The 11,424-nt window shown below is 35.1% G+C and overlaps 1 protein-coding gene across 12 annotated transcripts in view; it reads right to left on the reverse strand.

The window, feature by feature from the left end:
* Ica1l (islet cell autoantigen 1 like) overlaps positions 1-11,424 on the reverse strand; it is a 106,716-nt gene that overhangs the window by 82,966 nt on the left and 12,326 nt on the right. For 11 of the 12 annotated variants that reach the window (XM_033764548.1, XM_033764547.1, XM_033764545.1 and 8 more), the window contains 2 exons: positions 4,177-4,345; positions 1,019-1,091 (listed from right to left, as the gene is read on the reverse strand). In XM_033764548.1, the coding sequence (XP_033620439.1) occupies positions 1,019-1,091; positions 4,177-4,338 (235 nt within the window). In that variant the 5' untranslated portion in view covers positions 4,339-4,345. Of the gene's footprint in view, positions 1-1,018; positions 1,092-4,176; positions 4,346-5,196; positions 5,752-11,424 lie in introns of those variants that run through there. The other variant, XM_033764546.1, reaches the window with a different exon arrangement.

Here is an 11,424-nt window from a genome sequence, read left to right on the forward strand (position 1 = left end):
AAAAAAAAAAAAAAAAAAAAGAAAGAAAGCATATATATCGATATATCTATATATATGCCAGGGATTTAGCTCAGTGGCACCATGCAAGGTCCTAAATTCGATCCCCAGTACTGCAAAAAAAATTATTCCCTATATTAATGTTGAATATTAAAAAAAATTGAGTGGACAAGAAGAAGGGTATTACCTCTTTAAAAAGATGATATTTGATCAAATACCTAAGAGAAGTTAGAGAGCCCATTATGCAGATATGCCTGTTGAAAAAGAGATTAATAAAGTTAAATAAGGATTTTAGGAGATGTGATCAGAAAAGTAACAGCATCACAGGGGTAGTGCCATCCAGCAGGCCTCTATAATTAAAGCAAGAGAAGAGATTCAAAGACTGAGTTTCAAAATAAAGAGGTCAAGAAGAGAAGAATCGAGTAAGGGCAGGATGTAGAGAAGGAATGAATTTTAAGAGGAAAAAAAGGGAAGTATGGTGCCTGAAGGCAAAGTAAAGAAAGTGTATCAAGGAGGGGGAATAATCAACTGTTTTAATGTGATGGTCCAAATAAGACATGAGACTTGGGCATTGGATTTAACTCTTCATGACCTCGACAAGAGAACTGAAAACTAGACTACAGTGAGCCTAAGTTAAAGCACAAAGAAATGAATGGAGGCTATGCATACAGACAATTATGACAAATAAGAGGAACAGAGGAAGGGGGTGTTAACAGTGAGGGTAAGGAGGCATCAAAGAAGAAAGTTTTTAAGTGATGGAAGCAAATCCACTTAAGACTCCTGGCAAAAAAACTGAACATCAGCAAAATGGATCTATATCAAAATAGTATTTGATGAACTAAAGAGAGAAAAGATGGATATTCAGAACTTTGAGAACATTTCATTATAAATATTCATATTTTGCCATAAAACTGCATACAAAATCATTAAACTAGTATTTTTTCACTAAACAACTCACTTTTAAACATGCAAATTAATATTTATTTTAAATGGGAATTAACAGATATCTATGATGTCATACCATTGAGTCTTAGCTGATATTTCTCGACTATCTTCAGAAGTTCAGTGCATGTCTCTTGAATGGTGTGAAAAACCTTGAAATATAAATTTTATTAGGGCAATTTAAAGAACCATAAACAAATGTAACTTAAAAGCACTTCAAAAGCAGTACATTTTAAGTACATATTATGTCTATTTTCCTTGGCTGTGATATACTTAAATTTTGGTTTTACTTATAATGAAGCACATTTAGTTAGATTTTCTCTTTCAGGGTTGGAGAAAATGACTAAATACATAGAATATATCTATAGAGTTTGTTTTCCCCTCAGCTCTAAACTATCTAAATACTAAAAAGGCATATCCAATATAAACTGCACCAAATATTGCCAGCTACAGATAAAAAGAGTGTAACTAGAAAGTATCAACTCTGCCTGTAGCTTTTTTCTAATATTGACCTAAGCAAGAGAGTTCAGTAAACTTATTATAAAAAATAATGTATTACAAGCTCTAGTGTACTGTTGCATAGTTATAATGAGTATAAATGACAACAATGTTTTGTACATTTTTTTTTTCTTTTGGTACTAAGGATCGAACTCGGGACCTTGTGCTTGTGATGCAGGCGGCACAACTGAGCTAAATCCCCATCAGTACTGTACATTTAAAAAAGCTAGAAGAGGGGATTTTGAACGTTTTCACCATAAAGAAATGATAAATGAGGAGATAAATATATTTAACCTGGTTTAAATGTATACATGTATAGACCATCATATAATACCTTATTCTACATACAAATTGCATGTATCCATTAAGATAAATTAAAATTAAAAATAATCAATATTAAATATGAATTGTTTTTGGATTATTTTTGTTTGGAGTTTTCTATAGATATTAAACTGGTCATTACTATTGGTGCTAACTGCTAACAGAAAAGAAAGAAAATGTTTTGTAGGCTCCTTTCATTTCATGAAAATCTGAGCTGAAGACACATTCTACATCATATCCCCAGCCCATAATGTGTTTTAATATTAAGCCCTGGCCAATCAAATTGTTTCCAATATCATCAAGAAGTATGAGTATTCTACCAGTTTAACTGTAATGCTGATGCCTTATCAAACAAACAAATACTGATAATAAGTGCTAAATCTTGGTGGGTGAATAATTATCAGTTTTTCATGTAAGTTTAGATGTGTTTGAATTGGATTTGGTATCCAGTTTTGGCAATTTAAGAATCTGTCTTGGGCTGAGGATTTAGCTCAATGGTGCCACTGCCTGCCTCCTAAGCATAAGTCCTGCGTTCAATAAAAAAAAAAAAAAAAAAAAAAAAAAAATCTGTCATAAGTGTGTATCTGGAAGAAGATTAAAACAGAATACAAAAAAAGATAGTTCTAAGATGAGGTTGTCATGCTTTATTTTCCCCATGGGATTTTTTTTTTTCCTTGTACATGAGATGGAACTTTGGCCCTTGCACTTGCGAGGCAGGCAGCAGCACCACTGAGCTAAATCCTTGGCCCTACCATACGCTTTTGAAAGATTCATGTACTGTTGCTTTGTTTTTTGGTTTTTGCTTTTTTTGGTACTGGGAATCGAACTTGGGACTTTGCACTTGTGAGGCAGGCGGTGCCACCACTGAGCTAAATACCCAGCCCTATTGCTTTTTGTTTTTACAATGAAAATACTTCTTAGCATTTAAAAAAACAGTATGTATGTGGGGTAAAATTGTTGGTTAATTTCAAATATTGGTCTAAAGGGTAAATTCACAATAAATATAAAATATGACTCCCATAGATTATCTAACAATGTAAAACAATATAAAAAAGTCTTATGAAAACTGTGATGAGTTAAGTATTAAAACAAACACTATGGCAAAAAATAAAGATCCATCATTTTTCCACATTTATTGTTGAAGCATAAGAATAACACTTTTCAATACATATAGTAAAAGCTTCTTAATTTATTTCTGTATTTGTTATGATAATATGTTTATATTTCTACAGACAGAAAATACTTTGATCAAAACCTATTAAATTAGACATATATATTTGTTTGTTTGTTTTGTTTTGTTTTGTTTTTTGAGACATGGTCTCACTATGTAGTGACTTGGAACTCACTGTGTAGCCCAGGCTGGTCTCAAACTCATAGTGATCCTCCTGCCTTAGCCTCCCGAGTGCTGGAATTACAGGCGTGCGCCACCATGACCAGCTAAATTAGACCTATACTTTGAAGACTCTCAATACAATAATTAGGTTTGAAAACAATGACATGTAAGATTTACCTTAAATTAGTATAAGTACATGGAATTGGTAAATCTGCTTTAAAAATCCAGTCTGTTTCATTTATTTACATGAGACTAGCTTCACTTCTTAAATGTATAAAATACTTACAGGTTTCAAAATATTTCACAGCACTTAATTCCTTTTATTTAAAATAAAAAAAGACAGGGCTGGGGATATGTATGGCTCAGTGGTTCTGCCACCTGCCTTGCAAGCTCAAGGACCGGAGTTCAATCCACAGTACCAAAATAAATAAATAAATGAGAGCTAAAAAATGTATTATGAAATATTTCAATAACTTTATCCCTTAAAAACAAAACACCTACTTTATCCTCGTTGAGTTTTATTTCAATTAATTTATTTCATTGAGGTAAAAGACTTCACATCAAAGTACAAGACATTATGACATAATATATAATGAGAATAAGGTCCTGATTGAGAATTTAATTAGTTCATTAATATTTAGCTTCAAAAGTAGAATGTGTGCCAGAAAAAATTACCTAATTCATGATTTATCTAATTTAGATGACCAGCTCTAAGAATTCTTCAACTGTAAGATTTGTACCCTTCAGCTGACCATCATGGCTCATGCCTATAATCCCAGCACTCAGGAGACTGAGGCAGGAGGATAACTGCATGCTCCAGACCATCCTGACCATCCTGGGCTACATAGTGAGTTCAAGACCAGCCTAAATTACATAGTAAGACCCTGTTTCAAAAAAAAAAAGACAGACAGAAAGAAAAAATTAATTGTGACCTCTTATCCAGAATCTCTGACAATGAAATAAAATAAAAAATTCTATTATTTGCCTTTATTGCCTTAAACTCTTTGGCTAATAGCTTGTTGCAGTCCTCTTAACATTCCAAATAATAAGTAGTTACATTCAGCACAAAGAATCTTGAAATTTACCTCAAGTTTAGCATCTAGTTCAGCATCAGATGCCACCACATGCTCATCCTCTTTTTTTCCTGTTGCTTTGATAAAGACCTGTTTAGTTTTCCAGTATTTCTTTTGCATCCTGCTGACAACTGACTGGCTGTCTTCTGGTCTGGGTTGCCCAAAGGAATCCATGGAGTAACTATAACAAATAGAATAAAATTAAGCTTCCATAAAAAAAAAAAACCTTCTTAATAGCAAATATCTATTTCACTACTCAAGATTTAAGGGCTGGGGATTTAGCTCAGTGGTGCTGCTGCCTGCCTTGCAAGCACAAGGACCCAAATTCAATCCCTGGTGCCAAACAAGCAAACAAGCAAACAAGAGACAAATTCAACTACTCAAGACTTAAATGACAAGCTAAAATAGAGATTAAATAGAATATTAATGCTCACAACATGCTAATGCTTGCTTTGTATGGTCTAAGTTTATAATTATAACTTGAAGAAGAAACAAAAAGATTAATAATACTTATATTAATTTTGGTTAGATAAAAAAGATATAAAACATGATTCTGTATGACTAGAAATAATTCTATTCATTTGATCAATCTCTATTGATAGAGATATATTACTTTCTAATTTTTACATTTGTAATAATACTGTAAAATTAAGAAATCTGAACTTACACCTTTACATATTGCTCGCATTTCTTTAGGAAAACTTTCTATAGTGATAATTGCTATTTCATATGAATAAAATTTAATATACTTTCTTAGATATGCAAAGTCTCAGCTATATATACTTCTATAAAGATTACTCAAAAAATACTTTAAGAGACTTCTGGGAAGATGGGTGGAGTGGTGAGCAGCAGGGAAACAACTTCTCTAAGATGCAGAGTCCAGATGGTGGAAAATAACAATGTAAAGAGGGGAAGAAGGAGGGGAATGGGGCCCCAGTAACCAGCAAGGATCTGAAGAGAATATTGGAGTCCATAGGGAGAGTAAAGAGAGGGACTTCAATACAGAAGCGGGAGGTGGCACTCAGCACTTACCCCCTAAACCCCAGCTCGTGGCATAGGATGAGTGGATGAAACCTGCAGAGGCACAGTGACTATTGGTTACCCTAGAGGCCTCCATGGAGAAATGCACCAGTAGAATGGAGCAGTGAACGCAGCAGACTGCAGCAGCTGATGAGTTATTCCACTTCAGACAAGTTCCAAGAAAGAGCAATTGGCTGGTCACCATTTTGGAAAGGGGCCAAGTGAACTCAGAACTCAGCAGCTACATGTTGGCTCTATCTAGCAGCTCCCAGTGTCAGGGGAGGCACGCACAAGTTCAAGCTGGCAGGCATTCAGGGAGCCAAGATCAAGCCAGCAGGAAGTCAGGGAGCTGAGTTCAAAGTAGCAAGAAGCTAATTCCAAGATGACAGGGAGCCGAGGTCACCTGGGCAGGAGGCAACCACAGTGTTGCAGGCTGAACAACTTGGTCCTAGCCTCACAGCCAGAAACCAGAAGCAGCATAAACTTCAGTGGATACAAGCTTGCTGAGATTATCCATCACCACACTGTATAAAACAAATATTAATGGACATAAAAATCAAATTAGCCCTAATACAACTATAATGGAGGACCTCAATATACATCTGTCACAAATAAGCAGATGAACTAGACAGAAAAATTTACAAAGAAATATCAGAACTGAACCAAATTTTGAATAAATGGACTTATTAGATGTCTATAGTGTGTTCCACCCCACATTAGAATACACATTCTTCTCAGATGCACACAGGACATTGCCAAAAATAGACCACATACTATCTCACAGTACATACTGAAGTAAATGCAAAGGAAGTGAAATTATCCCATGCATATTATCAGACCATAGCACAATGAAATTGGAGATTAATTGCAAAATAAATCACAAAAATTTCATAAACACATGGAAATTCAGTAACACCTGAAAAACTAGTGAACAACAGACAAAATAAGACAATTTTTACAATTAAATGATAATGCTGATATAACATACCAGAACTTACGAGATGCACTGAAAGCAGTCTTCCAAGGGAAATTTTTAGTGGTGAATGCTCACATCAGGAAAACAGAATGAGCTCAAATAAACAACCTAATGTTAAACCTCAAGCTTTTAGAAAAATAAGAGCAAATCAAGCCCAAAGCTCACAAGAGAGAGGAAAGTATAAAGATTAGAATGGAGAGTAATAAAACAATACAAAGAGTCAATGAATAAAAGAGTTGGTTCTTCGAAAGATTATATAAAATTGATAAACCCTTAGCCAATCTTATCAAAATAAAAAGGAAAGGCTCAAATCCATGTAATTAGGAATAAATAGGGTGAAATCACACAGATCCTGAAGAAATCCAGAAAATCATTAACAACTATTTTTGAGAATCTTTATTCTTTTGGGGGGGGTGTGCAGGGGATTGAACTCAGGTCCTTGTGCTTGCAAGGCAGGCCACTGAACTTCTGAGCTAAATCCCCGGCCTTTTTTGGTTTTTTGAAACAGGGTCTCACTATGTAGTTAAGACTGACCTGGAACTCACTATGTAGCTCAGGCTGGTCTCGAACTCACAGCGATCCTCCTGCCTCAGCCTCCCAAGTGCTGGGATTATAGGCGTGCACCACCACGCCCGGCTTTATTTTAATATAATGGAAAATACAAAAGAAATGGACAGATTTCTAGATATATATGAATTACCAAAGTGAATCAAGAAAATATAAAAATTCTAAATAACTCAATAGCAGTTAATGAAATTGAAGAGGTAATTAAAAACATACCAACAAAGAAAAGCCAAGGTCCTAATAGACTGCTGAATTCTACAAGAAATTTAGAGAACATCTAATGCCACTATTCCTCAAATTCTTTAATGAAATTGAAAGAGAAGCAATACTCCCAAAGTCATTCCTGAAACCAAAACCAGAGAAAGAATCCAACCAAAAAAAAGAACTACAGGCCAATCTCCCTAATGAACATAGATGAAAAAAATCCTCAATAAGATACTAGCAAACACAATGCAGCAAATTATCAAGATACACCATAACCAACTAGGATTCATCCCAGGAATTCAGGGATGGTTCAACCCATGCTTGTCAATAAATGTAATGCACCCTATTAACAGAGCAAAGGACAAAAATCACATGATCATCTCAATAGATGCAGAAAAAGTATTTGACACAGTGAAGCACCCATTCACGAAAAAAAGTTCTAAAGAAAATTGGAATAGCAGATCCTTATCTTAACCTAATAAAAGCTATCTATGACAAGCCAACAGCCAACATCATACTAAATGGTTAAAAACTGAAAGCTTTTACTCTAAAATCAGGAAAAAAGACAAAGAGGTCCACTTTCACCACTTCCATTCAATAAATTTCTGGAAACACTAGCTAGAGTAATTAGACAAGAGAAAGAAATAGAAGTTAAATTATCATTATTTGTGGATGACATAATGCTCCACATAGAAGACACCAAAACTCCACCAAAAAACTCCTAGATTTAATAACCAAATTTGGCAGAAAGGCAGGATACATAGTCAACACACAAAAATCAATAGCATTCCTGTACATAAATAACAAATTCAGCCAGGGTTTTAGCTCAGCCGTTCGGTGGCCTGCCTTGCAAGCACAAGGACCCGAGTTCAATTCCCGGTCCCAAAAAAAACCCCCCAAAAAACCAAACTCACTAAGAGATAAATTGGAGAAACAATACCTTTCACAATAGCATTAAAAAAAAAAAAAGAAATACTTAGGAATCAATTTCACAAAGGAAGTAAAAGATCTTTTCACTGAAAAGTACAGCACTCTGAAAAAGGAGATCAAGGATCAAGGAGGATATCAGTAAATGGAAAGACATCCTTTATTTTGGGGTAGGCAGAACCAATATAAAGAAAATGGCCACACTTCCAAAACTTATACATATTTAATGCAATCCCAATCTAAATAACAACAGTATACCTCACAGAACTAAATAAAACAATCCTAAAATTCATTTGGAATCAGAAGAGACCTGGAATAGCAACAATAATTCTGAGCAACAAAGGTCAGGTAGGAGGCATCACAATCCCTGATTTGAAATTACACTACAGTGCTTCTCTGATAAAAACAGCATGGTACTTGGGGTTGGGGATTTAGCTTAGTGGTGCCACCACTCCCACCTCACAAGCACAAGGTCCCAAGCTCAATCCCCAGTACCACAAAAACAAAACAAAGCAAACAAACAAGAACAACAGCGTCTCACTCCAGCAATAATGACTATCAAGGGTTCAACCAATAACAAATGATGGCAGTCTGTGGAGAAAAGAGACCCCCTTGTCTGCTGTTGGTGGGAGTATAGACTGCTGCAACCACTGTGAAAATCAGTGTGAAAATTCCTCAAAAAAATAGGACTAGAGGTTTCATTTGACCCAGCTATCCCCCCCCTTCTTGTTATCTTCCCAAAAGAACTAAAGGCATTAAATACAATGATATATAAACAGTCGTGTTTATAGGAGCACTGTTTGTAACAGCTAAATCTTGGAAACAGCCCAATTGCCAATCAACTGATGAATGGATAAAGATGATGTGTTTTTTTTAATGTAACAGAGTAACTTAATGATAAAAAAAATTAAAACTTGAGGTTTCATTTGACCCAGCTGTGGTTTTGTATTGTATTGCAATAACTTCTGTTTTGCTGTGGTTGCCCATGATTGCTTTGGTTATTCTGGGTCTCTTCCAGTTCCATAAGAATTGTAGGATTGCTTTCTCTAGCTCTGTAAGGAATGCTACTGATATTCTAATTGGGGTTGCATTAAATCTATAAACAGTAAAACCTTGGATTGCAAACTATAAGTGTTATGTGAGATGAGCAAACATTTCTAATAAATGTTAACTTGATAAACAATATGAGAAGTAGGTGACATTGAATGTCACATGATCACAAGTGAGCCAGTTGTGTCTCTCCTCTTTGCTTCCTTTCTCTCCCCTCCCCCACCTCTCTCTACAGGATTTGGGGTAGTCATCTCCCAACATCAAGAGGTTATGGAGATCTCTTCTGCAGAGGAGGAGGAGAAAAAAAGGTGGAGGAATCCCTCACTTCAAATGAGACTAGGATGTATAAAATGTGGGAACAGTGATTTTGTAGAAAAGTACCACCCAAATAGCAGTGTAAGCGATGAATCTGTTTAATGACAATGCAATGTCACATTGCAGTGAAACCCTCAAACGGAGGCGAAACCACCAGGTGCAATGGCACACAGCTGTAACACCAGCACTTGGGAGGCTGAGGCAGGAAGGAGGATTGCAGTGAGTTTGAGGCTAATCTGGAATACACAGCGAACTCAAGGCCAGCCTGCAGTACAAAGCAAGACCTTGTCTCAAAAAAGCAAAAGAAAAAAGAAAAGGGTGGGGGTAAAACCAAGTGTCATTGCTTAGGTTCCCTGTTAAAGCTGCACAAAAAGAAAAAGATCCCATTGAACCAGTAGAGAGCAGTGATTCCATTAGTAACAATGAAAGTCTTCCTACACAATAGTCCTCTCTCTCCCTCACACCAGCCACAAAGGTTTTTAAAGTGCTGATTAATTCATTTATATTCTGTATTTTCATCATTTTTTATATTACAGTATTGTAACCATTTGTATATGAATATTTTGGGTTGTGGAATGAATGATCTGAGTTTCCATTATTTTTTATGGGAAAATTCACTTCGATCTACAAGTGCTTTGGATTACAAGCATGTTTCTGAAACAAATTAATTCTCACAAACTAAGGTTGTATGTATTAATTTTGGAAGTTATTTTGACAAAATTAGTGCTGCCTGCCCAGGAAAGGATATCTCCATTTTCTGATATCCTCTTCAGCCTTCTTTTTCAAAGTATTATAGTTTTCACTGTCAAGGTTTTTCACTTTTTCAGTTAGGTCAAGTCTTAAGTATTTAATTTTTCTTGAGGCTATTGATGTATTTGGTATTGGAGATTGAACTCAGCACCTTGCACTTGCAAGGTTGACAGTGGCACCACTGAGGTAAATCCCCGGCCCTCTTGAGGCTATTGTTAATGGTATTGTTTCATTAATTTCTTTCTTGGGAGTTCATTATTGGTGTACGAACACTATTGACTTTTGTGTGTTGACTTTGTATCCTGATACATTACTAAATTTTATTATTAATTCTAAGATTCTTTTAGTGGAATTTTTGGGGTCTCTATGTAAAAGATTGTCATCTGCAAAGGATGGTTTGACTTCTTTCCTATGTGTATGCCATTTATTTCTCTTGCCTGATTTCTCTGGGTAACATTTTGAGTACCTTATTGAACAGGAGTGGTGATAGTGGGCATCTTTCTCTTGTTCCTAGTTTTAGAGGGCAAGTTTCAGTTTTTCTCCTATTAAATATGTTGTTGGCAGTAGGTTTATCATACATGGTTTTTGTCAGATCAGGATAAATTCATTCTATGCCTATTTTGTTCTGGTTTCTTATCATGAATGGATGTTGGATTTTGTCAGGGCTTCTGCAACTATTGAGATGCTCATGTGATTTCTGTCTTTGCTTCTATTTATCTGATGTATTATATTTATTGATTTGCATATTTAGCCATCCTTACATCTCAGGAATCAAGTCAACTTGGTCATGATGCATCATCTTTTCAATGATTTGTTGCATTCTATCTGCCAGTATCTTGTTGAGGATTTTTGTACTTAAATTCATTAAAGAGACTGACCTTTAATGGCTTTAGTTAAGTCCTTGTATGACTTTGAATCAAGGTAATGGTAGATTCCAAGAATAAGTGGGCCAATACTCTCCACTTTTCATGGTTCTTTTCTTAGTGGTAGGCTTAAAAAAATATGACTTGCTCCACATTATTGCCTGTTATACTATTCAGGGTCTTTTTGGTTCAGTTTTGGCAATTCAAATCTATCTAGCAATCTATCCATCTCTTCTGGATTCAATTTATTGGAGTACAGGTTTTCAAAATAGTAATAATCATCTGAATTTCAGTGGTGTTTCTTGTGATTTCACCTTTTTCATTTCTAATTGCATCAAAATGGGTCTTTTACCTTTTTTTGTAAGACTGGCTAAGGGTTTCTCTATCTTATTTATTCTAACAAAGAATGAGCCCTTTTCTTCACTGAATTTTTTATGTTGTTTTAAATTCTCAATTTCATTTATTTCTGCTTGATTTTTATAGCTTTTTTTTCCTTGTACTAGCTTTGGATTTGGATTGTTCTTGTATTTCTAGGTACTTAAATTGAATCATTAGGTTAATTGGGCTTTTTTTTTTTTTTTTTTTTTTTTT

The sequence above is a fragment of the Fukomys damarensis genome, unplaced genomic scaffold (assembly GCF_012274545.1).
Source record: "Fukomys damarensis isolate Sample0158 unplaced genomic scaffold, DMR_v1.0_HiC HiC_scaffold_16, whole genome shotgun sequence".
NCBI lineage: Eukaryota > Metazoa > Chordata > Mammalia > Rodentia > Bathyergidae > Fukomys > Fukomys damarensis.